We start from the raw sequence: 18,463 nt of genomic DNA, 5'->3' as shown, positions 1-18,463 counted from the left end.
TACAGACAGCTAGTAACTCTTATTCCCCTCTATCTTAATAAGACAACCCCTGGCTTTTAGCCATGCTCATAGCCATTCAGAATGAAGACTTCATTTCTCAACTTCCCTTGGAGCTATGTGTGGCCACATCACTAAGTCCTGGCCAATAGGATATATGCAAAGGTGTCAACTGCCCACTTCCATGAATCTCCTTAAAAGATAGTGTAGTCCTTTGCCCTTCTTCTTCATCCTCTCTCTAGTTGCTGCCTAAAATACGGGCATGGTGGCCGGAGCTCCACTGCCTGGAACCCTGAGGACAAGGGCTGCATCCCACTAGGGAGGCAGAGCTATGAGCTAGAGGCAATGTTGCCCCGGGGGCTCTTTGCAGAACAGCCACTATCCCAGCCCTTCTAGATGGGGAAAGCGAGGCCCTGAGAAGTGATGAGAATCAGTGGCAAAGTCAGATGTACCACCACACTCACATCTTTTTGCTTTGTTCTACAGCATCTGCTTGAGTTCTTCCTCGAGTCAGCCCACCTTGGCTCAATAGCATGCCTATCCGCAGCAGCAGCCCAGCCTCCGCTCTGTGACCTGCTCTAGGAGTTGGCCCTTGACAGAAATTTCCTCTTTAAATCCAAACGACCTTATCCAAATCTCACATTTCTTCACTCTCACATTTCTCATGCTTCTAACACCCACCTGATTTGATAAGAGTCATGTAAAGAAACCCCAAATGGGGGAAATGTCTACCTTTCACTTCCCAGTCTCTCCCTAGAATATCAGAGAAATTGACTAATGGCTTTGCAGATAACGGGACTCCAGATGATGTTATGAATTTTTCTGAAATCATCATAAAAGCAAAAAAACAGCCATTATAATGATAAACTGGGGTTGAGATGCTAATTGTTAAAGAAAATAGCCAGTGTTATATTAGTAACAAAGAAGTCCACTTTCACAAATCTCTCCTCTGTCCTCTCATGCCGGTGCACAGATATATCAAAGAGCAATTCTTTTGCTCAGGATGTTTCTCTTATTTCACTTTTGTAGCTTTTGGCTGAACTACTAAACAGGTTATAAAATGAACAAATGCTCACAATATGTACACAAATCACATTATATGTGTTAATGGGATGTGTGGGCAATACGAAGTCAAACCCCTATTATCAGAAGTAGTGGTAGGGATAAAATTTCAGGTCTGTTTGGGGGTTTGAGGCTTTTGGCTGGCATACAGAGACACAAATGTGTTATAAAAGAAACTCTGTATTTTCCCAGAAAGATAATTTTTCTAAAGAGATGGGATTTCTAGGGTCCTATATGTGTTCTATGGAAGCACCTAACAGAGGGAACAATGAATTTTCATTTGTTTTAGAGGATATTAATCAAAAGGTATGGATCAAAAGACAATAGGAGCTGGGCATGGTGGCTCATGCCTATGATCCCAGCACTTTGAGAGGCCGAGGCAGGAGGATTGCTTGAGTCCAGGAGTTTGAGACCAGCCTAGGCAGCGTAGTGAGACCTTGTCTCTACAAAAAATAAAAATAAAAAATTAGCCAGGTGGGGTGGTGCAGGTCTGTGTTCCCAGCTACTTGGGAGGCTGAGGTAGGAGGATCACTTGAGCCTAGAAGTTCATTGTAGTGAGCTGTGATTGTGCCACTGCCCTCCAGCCTAGGCAACAGACAGACCCCTTCCCCACCCCCAAAAAACATGGGTCTATTCCTAGGTCACTAACTGAAAGGCTCAAGATATTAATACATATTTTTAAAAAGCTAAAGAAAATTAACAATAATTATTTACAAAGTAATCTGAAAAACTATAAAATAGAGATATGTGAGGTTCACATGACAGACAGAGTCCTCTGGAAGCTCTGATGTACTCTGAAATGTGAATATACACAGCAAGGGGCACCCCTGCCTCACTAGCATCCACATGTGGAAGACAGGGCCTGAGCGTAGCCACTGGCCAAGATTTAGTCCTTAATGTGGAAGCACAGGAGACTACTCATGAGAATTCACTGCCATGCTTCAGTCTTTACCTATAAAGCCCCATCGCCGTGACAATAATAGCTAACTTCATTGAACGCATACTGTGGACTGGCACTGCTCTAAGCACTATACATATATTACCTAATTTAATCCTTAGTACAAGACCCTGTGCTATAGTTTGAATGTTTATCCCCTTCAAAACTTCTGTTGAAACTTCATCCCCAGTGTGGCAGTATCGAAAGGTGGGGGCTTTAAGAGGGGATTGGGTCATGAGGACTCTGACCTCACGAATGGATTATAACTCATTCATGGATTAGTAGATTAATGAGTTACCATGGGAGTGAGTCTGGTGGCTTTATCAGAGGAGGAAGAGAGACCTGAGCTAGCATCCTTGGCTCCCTCGCCCCCTGTGCCACCTTGGGACTCTGCAGAGTCCTTGCCAGCAAGAAGGCTCTCACCTGACATGCCCCTGGACCTTGGACTTCTCAGCCTCCACAACTGTAAGAAATGAATTCCTTTTCTTCACAAATTACCCAGTTTCAGGTATTCTGTTATAAGAAACTAAAAATAGACTAAGACACCCTGAGAAGTTAGGTAAACAGCCCAAGGTCATAAAGTCGGAAGGCAGAGGAGTTAGAATTCAACCCCAGGCGGTCTGAATGCAGAGGCCGATAAAGGTCAGTGAGTTCCATGTCCCACCTCGTACTTGAGCTCATTTGAGTACGCTGGCAGACATAAATGCTTGCTTTTCTTAAACTACATTCCCTCTTTCTCCCTCCCACCCAAAATATAGGTAGTAGAATCTGTGCGAGACAATCTGTATAAACAATGTCATCATGATTTAAAAACACTCCCCAGCTCTATCCTTGAGATTCATATTGAAGCCACGAACCTCCTTGAATCTAGCAGAACACCTTACACAGAGAATATTAACGTATTTTGTTGGCAGTGAAGTTTGCTAAAGGAAAAGGGAACGTGGAAGGGAAGATGAGCTCCATCAGGAATATCCAGTACCACGCAGTGTGCTTGGCACACAAAAGGGGCTAAAAAAGGTCTTTTGGAAAATGGAAATGTGAGAGGTAGGCAAGGTGGGGAGGAAGCGAAGATAAGAAAAGAAGGAAGGGAATATAAGAAAGGGAGGGAGGGAGGAAGGAATAGAGATGGAGGGAGGGAGGGAGGGAGAGAGGAATAGAGATGGAGGGAAAGAGTGGGAAGAAGGAAGAAAGGAATAAAGAGGAGAGGATGAGAAAGAAGCACAGATGACTACTTGAGCACATGCAAAGGCAAGAGGCAAGAACCACTGTTCCAATTTGGATATCACTGTCAGTTATTAGTGAGTCTCAGAGGATTTGCAGGGGTAGGAGGAGATAAGAAGAAGGTCCTGAATTCCCCCTCCAGAACTACACCACAATGGACTCACCTAGCTCATACCCCTTTGCCGTCAATTGGGTCCTAAATACTGCAGTTACTCTTTCTGGAAGAAAAAAAGAAAGCTCTTGCTTTGGAGAACAAATGCATCCATTCTCAGTCATTTAGTTTGGGAAGGAATGACCCTCGTTCTAGCTCTACCTAACGAGGGGAAGGAGGCTTAAGACTGTCAGTCTATCCCATCCTCTATAGCCCCAGAGAATCAATGAGTCAGAGAAAACCCAACCAAAGTCAAGATTGAGGTGATGTTTTCAGTTTCTTCTTGGAAAGAAAAGCTTTGTCTTCCATCTTCATAGACAAGCTGGTGTAAGAGCATGGGGTCTAGAAATTCTGCAGACACTTGCTGCCTGGACCAGACAGTCAGAGGCTCAGAGCCTAAGGATGAGAGTGATACCATCTAAGGCAGAGCAGACAAGAGAGAATAGCAGGTCAAATGTTAGTATCATGTGAGCTGCTGGATCACGGTTCACCTAAGGCCAATGTACTTCAGTTATGTGGGCCAACACATTCCTTTTACTGTTTAAGCCCCATTTCAGCTAGTTTTCTCTCATTCGCTGCACAAAGATCCCAAGTGATATGATCTGTGAGTCCTGGTGGATCTTGCATTCTTAAATACAGGCATCAACTCACAAGGAGTTGTCCCTCGTGCCAGAATATAAACCACCAATGCCATCAGGGACTCTAAAAGATCTTGGAACTCCAAACGACAAATTTAATCCTCAGGCAGAAACTTGATCAGAGATGAGATGACTGGATTCCCAGGTCTGGATTCCACCCTCATCTGTGTAGGGCATATAGATAGGGCTGACAAGATTTGTTTTCATTTTTTTCCTAGGCTCGGGCGTCTCATATCCAACTGCTAACACATTATTTACTAGAGGATCTCATTGTACTTAATCAATATCTTTTACGTTTCTGGTCATCGGTGCTGTCTGTCTCAGATTTAAAACTTAGGCTGGGTGCAGTAGCTCACACCTCTAATCCCAGCACATTGGGAGGCCAAGGCAGGCAGATCACTTGAGGCCAGGAGTTCCAAACCAGCCTGGCCAACGTGGCAAAACCCTCTATCTAGTAAAAATACAAAAAAAAAAAAAAAAAAAAAAAAAAAAAAAAATAGCCAGGCATTGTGTCACAAACCTGTAATCCCAGCTACTCGGGAGGCTGAGGCATGACAATTGCTTGAACCCAGGAGGCAGAGGTTGCAGTGAGCTGAGATTGCACCACTGCACTGCAGTCTGGGCCACAGAGCAAGACTTCATCTCAAAATCAAAACAAAACAACCTCTAGGAGGAATCATACCTGCTTAACCCACTTTACCCAGAATATAAGGGAGAAAAGCTGCTGAAGCCTGATAAATACTTTTTAGTGCAGCTGCTGCTGCTGATCTTCAAGCAGATCCTGAGGCAAGGAAGTAAAATTCCAACCTTACCTTGAACTACAGTCAACATTTTCCTGCAAGTCTTAAGTTAAAGCCAGGACTGCTTCTTTCAGAGTTTTACTAAACAGTAGTGATGTTCAACATCAAAATTATAGAAGTCTTGGGTTGAAATTAATTCTGCTTATCTGATGTCATCTACCACCTTGGGGGTAATATAGGTCTCTCTCCCCACCCCACCCCTACCCCACACCAACCCACACGAACGACTTTCACTTGGAGTATAATCAGAACTTTTCCTGCCCTCCCAAATAAGGAATAGTGAAGAGATTACGAGGCTTCAGCCTGATAATCTGGTACCAATATTGACTAACTTATTCTGTGTGACCTTGGGCAATTACTTAACTTCTCATCATCATATTTTTCTGTAAATACAATGTCAATAATAGTGCCTGCCTCAAATACTTCTGAAGGTTTGCATGACAATCAAACAACATACTATATAACACAGCGGTCCCCAACCTTTTTGGCACCAGGGACCAGGTTTGTGGAAGACAATTTTTCCACAGACTTGGGGAGGGGGATGATTCAAGAGCATTCCATTTGTTGTGCACTTTATTTCTATTATTACGTTGTAATATATAATGAAATAATTATATAACTCACCATAATGTAGAATCAGTGGGAGCCCTGAGCTTGTCTTCCTGAAACTAGATGGCCCCCATCTGGAGATGATGGGAGACAGTGACAGATCATCCGGCATTAGATTCTCATAAGGAGCATGCAACCTAGACTCCTCACATGCACAGTTCACAGAAGGATTTGTTCTCCTATGAGAATCTAATGCTGCCACCGATCTGACAGGAGGTGGCGCTCATGTGGTAATGCTCACTCACCTCCTGCTATGTGGCCCGGGCTTGGGGACCTCTGCTGTAATAGAGTTCACTTGTAAATAAAAACGCCCACCTGAGCACACAAAACTTTCAGGCAGCATCTTGATTCACCCTGTACATCTATCTTAGATACTACCTTTCCCTCAGCATGACAGGTAAAGTGATATCAGTGATATTTAGCAAGCATTTAAGCAGTGTTTCAACAGACCCAGCTCAACACTGCCCTAGAAAGTTGAAGCTAAAATCCATTCTAAAACTTTTTTGGTGGGGAGAGCTACAAAATACATTTTGAAATATAAAGCACACACAAGAACTGCAATACTCTTTCACTCCAGAAGTACCTTCAGGCCTAAGATGACTTACCATTATCCTCCTTCATTTTAAAACGTTGTCAAGCACCAAAATTTTCTGGTGGCTTGACAAAGCATATGGTTCAGAGTTAGGCTAAACTACCTTCCTTATATCTTTTATATCACCAGTAAATTTGACTAATGACTCTGATATCTGAGAACCTCCAACTCTGTAAGTTATGTATTTTCCAAAGACAAGATTGCAGGCCATATATTTGTGTCCTGGTTCAAACAAAAAGGAAAGCAGTAGACAGTAATACCAGAGACAATTCAACTCACCTGAACCTAACAATGTTTATTGGTGGTCTAGTAAATACAAACCTCTATGCTGGGAACTAGAGTCATTCAAAGAGAACAATGATTCTTTCCCCTAGTCAGAAAAGAAGTTCCAAAAGAGATGCTTTATTTTAAAATAGAGTTTGATTATTTTATCACCTTTATCAAGGTGTAGTTTATATAAAATAAAATTTTTTTTTTTTTTTTTTTTTTTTTTTTTTTTTTTTGAGGAGTCACACTATGTCGCCCAGGCTGGAGTGCAGTGGCAGGATCTCGGCTCACTGCAAGCTCTACCTCTCAGGTTTAAGCGATTCTCCTGCCTCAGCCTCCCGAGTAGCTGGGATTATAAGCCTGCACCACCATGCCCAGCTAATTTTTACATTTTTAGTAGAGACAGGGTTTCACCATGTTAGCCAGGCTGGTCTTGAACCCCTGACCTCAAGTGATCCACCCACCTCAGCCTCCCAAAGTGCTGGGATTACAGGTGTGAGCCACCCCACCCAGTCAAAATTCATCACTTCTAAGTGTACAGTTTCATAAGCCTTGACAAATATATATACATATATATATGTATGTGTGTATATATATATGGCTGTGTAACTACCATCATAATCAAGATATGGAACACTTTTATCAGCTCAAAACATACCTCATGCCTCTTTGCAGTAACCAATGGGATTGATTTTTAAATTGAATAAATATTTTAAGTCACAAGAAATAAAAGAGAGGTTATTTAACCAAATGGAGCCTCCGAAGACCAAAATTGAGATTAGAAAGGCAGACCATGAAGTTAATGTTCCTGTTGGAGAACAACAGCATGCCACATGTTCGAGACTGGGTGGCACTGACACTGGATGGCATTGAAACCCCAGTTGAAAGTAGCCTTGAATCCCTAATCAGACAGGGTGATATTAAGGAGCTTCTTTCAGTATTGGGTCCATCCCCTCTGGTCAAAGTGACTTGTTTAGACCAAGAAGGGCCACATCAGTGGGAGGGCTAAAAATAGGCTGCTGGACACCCTAAACAATGACAATGCCCTTCCCGAGACAGAATATGAGTATCAAAGAGTCCTCACAAATACAGCAGATACAAGAGAGCTGACTTCCAAAAAAGGCTCATCTTTCAGTTCTCATGGGAGGGTGATGACGACTATATACTTCAGCACTTGGGTTACTTAACACTCATCTAAGTGTTTTTCTGACTAACTCAGATAGCAGAAACCCAAGATGGCTCAGAAAAATCAAACAGAAGATGATGTATCCAGCATTTCCAAATCTCCTACAGTTTATAGTCTTAAGTGTTAACAATTTATTCCTCTCACTCTAGCCAGGTTAATACATAAATGCTCTTTACTAACTACAGGCATGTAGTTCCCATTAGATACCAACTCTTAGAAACACACAATAACAGACTTGAACCAGTTTCAGCATCCTTTCTAGTAGGTCAACACACAAACCACAAAGGAAGGCCACGTTATGCATCTTGTAAATGTCTTGGTAATGAATCCAGTCCTCATTTGATTTGCCAGGGCAAGGAATAAACAACCTTGAGCTGAAGTTCAGGCTGAGGGGGGTTTTTCATTATCGACTAGGAAATAACTACAACTCAGTTGCTTCCTTTCATCTCACATTGATTAAGCTGTATTTGCTAAGAGAGTCAGTACCCACATATCATTACTAAAAATTCAACTAATTACAAACTCACCTAAATGTAAATGAAAACCATAAATCAGGCATAGTTTTATTATACCCAAAGGAGATTGGGTCATTATACATCATTCATTTTCTTATTATTTGGGTATATTTTTCTTTGCAACCAACAGATAGCATCACCAAATTTCTCTTTGTACAAAAGTCAAAAGAAGCATGTTGATAGCTCACAGTAGCTAACTTTTTGAAGTATCTGTTGGGGTGGAGGGAACATTTTATCAAAGGACTGAGAAGGGATGCTTGACTCAAGCCATAAAAGACAAAGAACAGCAAAGTGGGATGAAGTGGGGCAAAGGAAATATATTTCAGGGACAGAAGTGCACACAAAGGCACAGAAATGTGAAGACATCAAATTTGAGGAACTGTAAGCAGCATGGCATGTTTAGAGTGCAGGATAAGAATGTCTGCAGGACATTATGCATGTTGTGTAACCAGAAGATGGAATCTCCTGCAGGCATTCAAAACCCTCCAACCCATTTTAAACAAGGGAAGAAAACGCCCAACTTTCTGCTTTAGAACAACTGCCCTTGGGACAATACAGAAGACGAAATGAAGAAGAGGAAGTCTAGAGGAAGTGGAAACAGTTTATTGACTATTACAATATTCCAAACAAATGATCATGAGAACCTAAAGTAGAAAAGGAAAAGTAGGAATGGAGAAGAAATAATGGTTTAAAAATATTTAAGGGATCCCTCTAACAAAACCAAGTGATTAGTGGTACATCTGGAATGAGGGATTATTCCAAAGTTTATTATAATAGGTGACTCACCCAGAGACTAAACACAGGAAAAACAATTTTCAGGAAAAATTAGAAAAGTTGCTATTTATACAAGTTAAATTTGAGTTGTCTATAACCGATCTGTCTACTGATATCAATTTGACTATCAAACTCAAGGGTAAAATTTTGTCTAAAGATAAAAGATGAAAATTAGAATTGCCTAAAACTGACAATGGGTCTAGTATCTAGATCATCCAAGGAACTTCCGCAAATTCATCAGACTAAAAAGAAGAACCCTAAATAGAAATAAAAAAAGGTCAAAGGACAGGAATAGGCAATTAATAGAAAAAGAAACTCCCAAATTTCTCATGCATATGAAGAGATGCTCAAGCTCGTTAGTAATGTGAGACATGAAAAATTAAAATTGCAATGGTATGTTACTCTCTATCTAGTCTACTGGATAAAAATTAGAAAGTTAGACAACACAAAGTGTTGGCCTGGATTTGAAGATGCAGGAACTTAGAGACTGGTTGGAGAAGCAGGCAAGAGATGGGCATTCTGGAGTCCAATCTGACAGTATTTGGTCAAAATTGACTAAATTAAATATAGACACCCCCTCTGGCCTAACAATTCTGCTTCTGAATACACGTGTTAAAGAGATTCTCACACATATCCACAGGGTGCCTGTGCAGCAGTATTCACTGCAATAGGAAGTGAGAAGCAGTCTCAGCGTTCATTGCTGAGTGAATCAAGAGTCAAAATATCATGGATGCGCTCACGGATAAATAAGCAGCAGTTAGAAGCAACATCCTAGATGGATGTACAGCCATTGAAAGGATCTTAAAATGTGGTCTTTTGTGGATCTTAAAATGTGGAAAAAAATTAAGAAATCAAATATCTCTTATATAGTACTAGTCACATTAAGTAAAAATATATGCAAAAAATATATACACAAACAAAACCCAATAAACACATTTTTTTTGTGGTTGTCTATGGCGGGGCAGTCAAACAGAGAGAAAAGAAATGCATTATCTTGAAGTCAGGTAGCATGATGCCTCCAGCTTTGTTCTTTTGGCTTAGGATTGTCTTGGCAATGCAGGCTCTTTTTTGGTTCCATATGAACTTTAAAGTAGTTTTTTCCAATTCTGTGAAGAAAGTCATTAGTAGCTTGATGGGGATGGCATTGAATCTATAAATTACCTTGGGCAGGATGGCCATTTTCATGATATTGATTCTTCCTATCCATGAGCATGGAATGTCCTTCCATTTGTTTGTGTCCTCTTTTACTTCGTTGAGCAGTTATTTGCAGTTCTCCTTGAAGAGGTCCTTCACATCCCTTGTAAGTTGAATTCCTAGGCATTTTATTCTCTTTGAAGCAATTGTGAATGGGAGCTCACTTATGATTTGGCTCTCTGATGAGTTCACGTCCTTTGTAGGGACATGGATGAAGCTGGAAACCATCATTCTGAGCAAACTATCGCAAGGACAGAAAACCAAACACCGCATTTTCTCACTCATAGGTGGGAATTGAACAATGAGAACACTTGGACACAGGGTGGGGAACACCACACACCGGGGCCTGTTGTGGGGTGGGGGCGGGGGTGAAGGATAGCATTAGGTGATATACATAATGTAAATGAAGAGATAATGGGTCCAGCACATCAACATGGCACATATATACATATGTAACAAACCTGCACGTTGTGCACATGTACCCTAGAACTGAAAGTATAATACAAAATAAAATAATAAAAAATAAATAAAAGTTTAAAAGAATGGAGATTTTAAAAAAGAAATGCATTATCTTTTTGAAGTAATAAGAAATGAGCCTTCCATCAGACCAATTATTAAAGGATTGTTCAATGAAGAGTATGATTAACTCGACTCTCTATGCCTGAGGTCCAAAAAAGAGGAAAGAGGATGAGACTAGGAGATAAGCAAACAGAAATTAGCAAAAAGATGGACGATTGTGCTGGTTATGCTGGTGACTCTTTGTCTCCTTCTACCTCAAAGTCCCCACTTCATCAAATGCCCTGTTCTCTTCCCCAGGAGGCAGAACTCCATATGCTGCCCTCTGGCTTCCAGTACGGTTTGGTTTTAGGAGGCACCAGGAGGAGGTTGCAGGGTGAGAATAGAAACAAGTTGGGGTATTTCTCCCCACTGCCAAGTTCAGCTCTTGTCTGATAGCCCTATTTTCACAACTCCAGACGTCACTAGGCTATGGTCACCCTGACTTCTTCCCTGGACCCTTCTTAGTCCTAGGGGTGTTAACAGCTTCCTGCTATTGCTGATGCTAAGGTGCCTCCCCATTCCTTTTTGGGTTTTTTGGTTTCCTTAACCTTACGCATATCTTAGACCAGCTTATTAAGTTACAATTACTAAATCCTCTTTAGTAAGCCCTTTTTGAGAGTGCCACCTCTTTCCTGCCTTGATCCTAACTGAATCAGCTATACAGTTTCAGGGCAATAACTTACATGATAAAGGGCTTTCTTTTTTTTTTCTTTTATTTTAATATAGGTTACATTTGAATATACAAAATAATTCCCATCATTCTGTAGCAGAAGCAATGTATGGGAGACTGAGTAATTAGATATTAGCTCACATCACTATCTCTTCTACCACTGTCATCCATCATGACTGTTCTGGGAGATGAAACAGCACAGATCTAAAGGACGCGGTAAGAATCGAGGTCACCAGAGATCAGTAGATACTTGCATACTTGCAGGATTAACACTGTCTGGATTCCAACGATCAGCTGAGTATGTTCAAGATAAAGCTATAGCACATATTTTAGATTGGGGATTGGCAACAAAGAGCTGTAGACTACATTCTGAGGAGTAAGTGTTTTCACATGTGTGGGTGTCATTTCTAATCCCAGCATCACAGTCAGGTCCAGATGCCTGTTTCTGATCTTTGGTCCTATGCCTAATCTCCTCCAAGAGTCCTTTCCCTGGGTCTCCCATCTAAGCAAGATGCTCCATACCCACCAATGAGTACTGCACCAAGTTCATTTCCACTAGCCTATGTTACAATTTGTGTTTCTGTATGTTTTCCTTACGTATTATTCTTTGTCTTCCGCATTAGACTGGAAGCACCACCATGGGAACCATGTCTAGGACATAGGAGATCCTTAATAAACATTTCTTGAGTGAATAAATGGTGAACCATAGGGGTGGCATAAGAGCAAATAGAGGGTAGATGAGCTCTAATCCATTCACCACCATGTTTATGGGTGGTGGACCTTGGATGGCCTTTTTCATAGTCAAAACATACTTTTTAGATCTGGCTTCTTGGGATGTATTCAAGGATGCTAGCCTTGTTTGAGACTGTAAATATGTCTAGTGAGTAGGGCTTGAGTCTGTGTGCATTTGCCTTGTTTTGCACAGAATTCGGCACAGCCCCAAGCACAGATGGGTGCTTCATAAATATTATTGAAGGATGATGACACAAAGGATTATTTAATACCTCCACATGGGGTGGAGATGGACCTCAGGCCGCAAACATACTTTCAATGTGTTTTACTTCTGAAATCATTTGAACCAAAATGTTTCAGCAACACAGATTCATCTGCAACCACAAATCAGACACATTCAGAATGACAAAGCCCCAAAAGAATGCCATTTTCAAGACTGAAACTGTATTATTCTGGGCTAAATGGAATCCTTGTTTTAGTGACACTGTAAGAGTAGAAATTAAAGACACTGAAAATCTTCCCTTGGGGAACCACAATTATCTGTGAACAATGAAAGTTTGTCTGAATAATTCATCAGTCTCAAGGGTACAGGCCTCCCCTTATTCTGGAATCCCAGGAGTTTAGGCAAGTGTGTCGTTTAATGGGTTTCAACTGTGTCCTCCGTTGTTATTCTTCCAGGGCCCGGCATTTAGGGGCACATTCCTATAATTTTACTAATTTTTAAAAAATAAGCTATATGGGAAGCCATTGTCAAGGTTAAAATTTTGAAGCTGCATTGATTTTACCTAGGAAGAAAGAAGCTTATAAAGTGTCCATCATGAGAATCCACCTGGGACCTACACAACAGATCAAATACCCAGAACAAATCGCCACGTCAGAGCCCCACAGAATTCTGAATCCCAACCAGCAAGCATGAATAATCCTTTTAAACGGTCACTTACATGTCAGAACAGGTCCTTTGTGAAATTTCTAAGCAAGGCCTCTGGTTTCTGACTGAAACAGATATTTATTGAGAAGTGGGGGGCGTAAAGTGAAATAAAGAACTACTGGGAAATTTCCACAAGAAACAAGGACAAATGGTTTTTGTTGTCAGAATGAAACCAGCTTCCCCCTAGCCATGTTTTGGAAAGTTATTTGCTAACCCACAGGGAACAATATTCTCAACTGGTTTATCAGGGACCCTTTTGATCCAATTATAGTTACTGGGCAGATACAGTCATACCGTATTATCAGAAGATCTAGTTTCAAATCCTGAGTCAATTTTTAATTCACTGTGTGACCTTGTACAAGTCACTTAAGCTCTCTGATCATTGGTTTAACATCTTTAATGTGAGGAGAGTAATGCCTATCTCAATTACCTCACAAAATTATTGCAAAGATCAAGTGAGATGATATGTTACAAATTCTTTCTAAATTGTAAGATTCTGTTTAAGTGGAACGGTTAAATATACTCCCATATTATTATTATTATTATTATTTTTTGAGATGGAGTCTCGCTCTGTTGCCCGGGCTGCAGTGCAGTGGCCGGATCTCAGCTCACTGCAAGCTCCGCCTCCCGGGTTCACGCCATTCTCCTGCCTCAGCCTCCCGAGTAGCTGGGACTACAGGCGCCCGCCACCTCGCCCGGCTAGTTTTTTGTATTTTTTAGTAGAGACGGGGTTTCACTGGGTTAGCCAGGATGGTCTCGATCTCCTGACCTTGTGATCCGCCCATTTCGGCTTCCCAAAGTGCTGGGATTACAGGCTTGAGCCACCGCGCCCGGCCACTCCCATATTATTAAATACCCTACATAGCACTCAGGATCCTACATTACTCTGAGTTCTCAATTTCTAGAAATGGTCCCATTTTTGCTTTGTTCCCTACAATTCTACGGAGTCTTTTTTTTTTTTTTTTTAAGGAAGGGTGTAGACAAAGGTAAATGGGAGAAAACATGGAATCACATACCACTCTTTGGTACTGTTAGGCAAGAATTTTAAAGTGAGTTTAGTTCGCCATCATGGATTTAATGTCCATATCACCCCAGGGAGACAAGTAGAGTGGGAGGAATCCAAAAGGTAGGTGATTCTTCTCCCCTCTAGTGAAGAATACAAGGTCAATTTACAAAAAATTACTAGCAGCAAATAACTGGAAAATTAAATTTATAAAACATTTATAATAGCATCAAAATAAAGAAACTCCTCAGAAATAAATTTAACAAAATTTTGTAAGATCACTACATTAAAAATTATGAAATACAGGTAAGAGAAATTAAAGAAAACCTAAATAGAGAGATATACCATATTCATGGATTGGAAGATTCAATATTATTAAAATACTATTCTCCCCAAATGGCTCTACAGATTCAACATAATTCCAATCAAAATCCCAGTAGGCTCTGGTAGAAACTGAGATGTTGGTTCTAAAATGAAATAAAATGCAGAGGACCTAGAACATATAATTTCCCTTTAATTTGACAAAGAAGAAAAACATGTTGGAGAGTTCACCTGATTTCAGTGTAATATTTACATACAAATCAACGAATAGATAGTGGTATAGAAGAGAGAATCCTGAAATAGATCTACATATATATGGTCAACAGATTTTTAATAATGGTACCAAGGCTATTCAGGGGAAAGAAAATTCTTTTTTAAAAATAGGATTGGAACAACTGGATAAGGGAAATAAGTGAACCTTGACCCCTACCTTATACTATGCTCAAAAATTAAATCAAAATCATCATAGACATAAGAAAAGTTAAAACTGCAATGACTCCAGAAGAAAATATAGAGAAAATATCTTTCTGACCTTGGGGTAAGCATAAATTTCTTGTAGTGGAAAAAGACATATATAATAACCATATAATCCATTAATAATAAGAAAAAATAAACTGGACTTCATCAAAATTTAAAACTTCTGCTCATCAAAAGATACTAAGAAGAAGATTAAAAGTAGCCAGTTTCAGAGGCTCATTTCCATAATCCTAGCACTTGGGGAGGCTGAAGCAAGGAGACCACTTGAGGCCAGGAGTTTGAGACCAGCCTAGGCCTCAAACTCGTTTTTGTAGAAACGAGATCTCATTTCTACAAAAAAATGCTTTTAAAATTAACTGGGTATGATGGCACACGTGTAGTCGTAGCTACTCAGGAGGCTGAGGTGGGTGGATTGCTTGAGTCCAGCAGTTAAAGGTTACAGTGAACTATGATCATACCACTGCACTCCAGACTGGGCAACAGAGTGAGACCCTTTCTCTAAAATAAATAAATAATTTTTATGTCATCTGAAACCAAGATCATACTCAAATTTTCCCTCAGTGTTCTCTTGTTGCCCAGGTTGGCGTGCAATGCCATGGTCTCGGCTCACTGCAACCTCCTCCTCCAAGGTTCAAGTGATTCTCCTGCCTCAGCCTCCCAAGTAGCTGGGATTACAGGCATGCGACATCATGCCTTGCTAATTTGTCCCACAGAATCTCATTTTCTGGATTTTGTGGTTATTTTCTCATGGTGTTGATTTATTTATAAGGTAAGATTTATATACCGTGAAATGCAGCATCTTACAGGTACAATTCAATGAGTTTTGAAAAATGCATACATCCATGTAACCACCACCCAGATTAAGACAGAACATTCCCATCACCTCAGAATGTTTCCCTGTGCCTTCTTCCTATCCCTCATAGGGTAAGATTGTCATAATTTCTATTGCCATATATATGTTTACCTGTTCTGAAACTTCACAGAAATGGAATTATATATTATGTACTTGTTTGTTACTGGCTTTTTATCATTTTATATATTTTTATTCATCCACACCCACAGCATGTGTCAGTATTTCATTCCTTCTTGTTATTGCATAGTATACAAATGTATAAATATATCACCATTTATTTTTGCAATTTCCTGTTGATGGACATTTGTGTTGTTTCCAGTTATTAGCTATTATGAATCATGCAGCTATGTATCTTATTATACAGGTTTTTTGTGGACACATCTTCATTATTTTTGGGTAAATATTTAGGAATGGAATGCTGGTCAGATGTAAGCTCCATTTTACAAGAAACTGCCAAACTGTCTTTCATTTTAACACTTTTGTTTGCAAAGTATGAGAGTTCTGGTTGCTTCCTATCCTCATCAACATTTGGTGTGGGACTACAGGAATATGCCACCACACCTGGTTGATTAAAGAAAATTTTTTTGTAGAGACAGGGTCTTGCTGTGTTGCCCAGGCTGGTCTTGAATTCCTGGCCTCAAGTGATCCTCCCACCTCAGCCACTCAAAGCTCTAGGATTATAGGTGTGAGTCGCCACGCCTGGTCAAAATTTATTAATTGGTAGTTGGCGATTGTTGATGGAAAAGAAAAAGCAGGTGACAAGCCATGTACCTTTTGATGTCTTTAGTATTACAAAAGGCAAATAAATTACATATGCATATATGATGTATATTAATTATGAATTTTAATTATATGTGTATAATGTATATGTATAGAAAAAGATACAGTAAGTAATATAAATTTTTCTATTAACATAGGTAACCCAAGGAAGGGGTATGATATTTACATTTTCTTATTTGTGTTTTCTAACTTTCCACCAGGCACATATAGTGTTTCTATAATAATACATGCTGTTTGAAAATGTCAGATTCTGAAATTCAATGTTTTATAATACAGGGTGATAGATGGGAGGGATGGATACAGCAAGAAGAATGAAACCTAATAGGGTTAGTTAGAACCCTACTGAGTGAATCTCTTGTTGGGTATTTTCCATGCACTGTCTCATTTCATTCTTACAATAAACCTATGAAGTATCATTTTTCTGTTTGTACAGAGCTAATAAGGCTGTAAGCTAGCATTTGAACATAATATAATCTGACCTCAAAACCCATGCTTTTTCCCCCTTACTTATACATACATACTTTCAGGTTAATACGTTTTGTTGCTAAACATTTATGTAGTATTTACTATGTACGAGGCACCATGTTAAATGTTCTACATGAATCACCTCATTTGTACTTCATAACAGTCCATATAAAGATATTACTATTACTATCCATATTTTACAGAGAAGAAAACTGAGGCACAGAGACTAAATAAGTCTGCTAAATTCCCACAGCTAGTAGGTGGCAGAACCAAGAATTAAGCTCAGGCCACCTGATTCTCCAGCTTCTACCCAGTACACTATACCATGTTCCCATGCTTTCAACACATTCCCAAATGGAGCAGGGGAGAGTGAGTGCCAGCAACCAACAAAAGAGACATTGAAGTCAAAGATCTACCATAAAGTTTTTCACGGTGACATCCTTGCTTACCTGTCCAGGGCCATGCTGGTTGGCATACTCCTCCCAAACCCGCGGACCCCCATCTGACGGAAATATGGAATGCAAGAGAGGTTGGCAGCAATGATGGCCAGGGAGTCAGAAGGGCTCACAAAGAAGCCATTTTGGCCTAGGATCATATAACGGTCCTGTAGGAAGGAATGCGTAAAAATGATCGGACAGAAGCATCTGCTAGCCGCCCATTCCTATAATCATCACAATCCACTTTATTGCCATCTTATATTTAACAACCTAACAACTTGAACAAGGCCAAAGAGAGCATGGGAAACATTCTTCTAAATCTCTGAGTATCAAGGGCCCAGAATCTTGACACACCAGGAATATGTTCCACCTGTTGAAATGTGGCTCAAGCTTTAGAAGCCCCCAAACACTTAATTCTTTCTTTCTCCCAAACATAATAGAGAACACTGGTTCTTGCAGAAATAGCTGATTTCTTAACTTGGTGCTTTCAACAACACCAGCCATAAATAAAGATTTATTGAATAATATATATATATTTAAATAAACAACCTTTGTATGCCATAATGTAAATCTGGACCTCAGAAAAGTAATCGCTATTTAATTGCAATACTTAGTCACTAAAGAGAAGGGCAAATGCAGAGCCAGTTACGGCATACATGTCCCATACATGTTAGCTCCAGATGTGTTCATTAATTCTCTGCTTTCCAATTCATGGCTCATTATATGGTCAAAGCGTCAGCAGACAGAGAACTTTCCTACTTACCCCATCAGCATCAAATGCAGCTCCAAATCCATATTCTCCTCCTTTCATTGCTTCCAGAAGAGTTGTTGCATATGTCAGGTTTGGGTCAGGGTGCTGCCCTCCAAAGTCTTCCAGGGGAACACAATTTATTGCAGAATTGGCTGGGGCCCCCAGCTCATCACACAGAACTTTTCTCACATAAGGTCCCATAACTGAAAATAGATACACAGCAATATTAAATATTTGCAGAAACTTCTCCCCCGAGTAATTTGTTCTGAATAGTATAGGAAACACAATTTAATAACTCAGAAGAAAAATATAAATTTACAATCTTTTTAAAGACACAATAGAGAATGATATTTGCTTGAACTACTATTTATTGAGCATCTACTATGTGCTAGTTACTGTGGTAGGAATACAGAAGATGTATTCAATCATCTAGTTACATAAATTTTTTCTCCCAAAACTTTTCTAAAATGTTGCCAGAAAGAAATCAGCTACGTAATAATGATTCATTGTCTGTTGCTTTTCATGTATTAAAAGCTTTAGCTGAA

General features: G+C 40.0%; 1 protein-coding gene across 2 annotated transcripts in view; it reads right to left on the bottom strand.

Annotated features, from left to right (window-relative positions):
• The window catches only part of PGM5 (phosphoglucomutase 5), a 184,801-nt gene that overhangs the window by 126,689 nt on the left and 39,649 nt on the right, over nucleotides 1-18,463 (bottom strand). For both annotated transcript variants that reach the window (XM_017883838.1, XM_017883828.1), the window contains exons 6-7: nucleotides 17,931-18,121; nucleotides 17,180-17,334 (exon numbers count right to left, since the gene is read on the bottom strand). In XM_017883838.1, coding sequence (XP_017739327.1) covers nucleotides 17,180-17,334; nucleotides 17,931-18,121 — 346 coding nt within the window. The remainder of the gene's footprint in view (nucleotides 1-17,179; nucleotides 17,335-17,930; nucleotides 18,122-18,463) is intronic.

Source organism: Rhinopithecus bieti, unplaced genomic scaffold (assembly GCF_001698545.2).
Source record: "Rhinopithecus bieti isolate Rb0 unplaced genomic scaffold, ASM169854v2 scaffold_641, whole genome shotgun sequence".
NCBI classification, from domain to species: Eukaryota; Metazoa; Chordata; class Mammalia; order Primates; family Cercopithecidae; genus Rhinopithecus; species Rhinopithecus bieti.
This window is presented reverse-complemented; position numbering and strand designations above follow the sequence as displayed.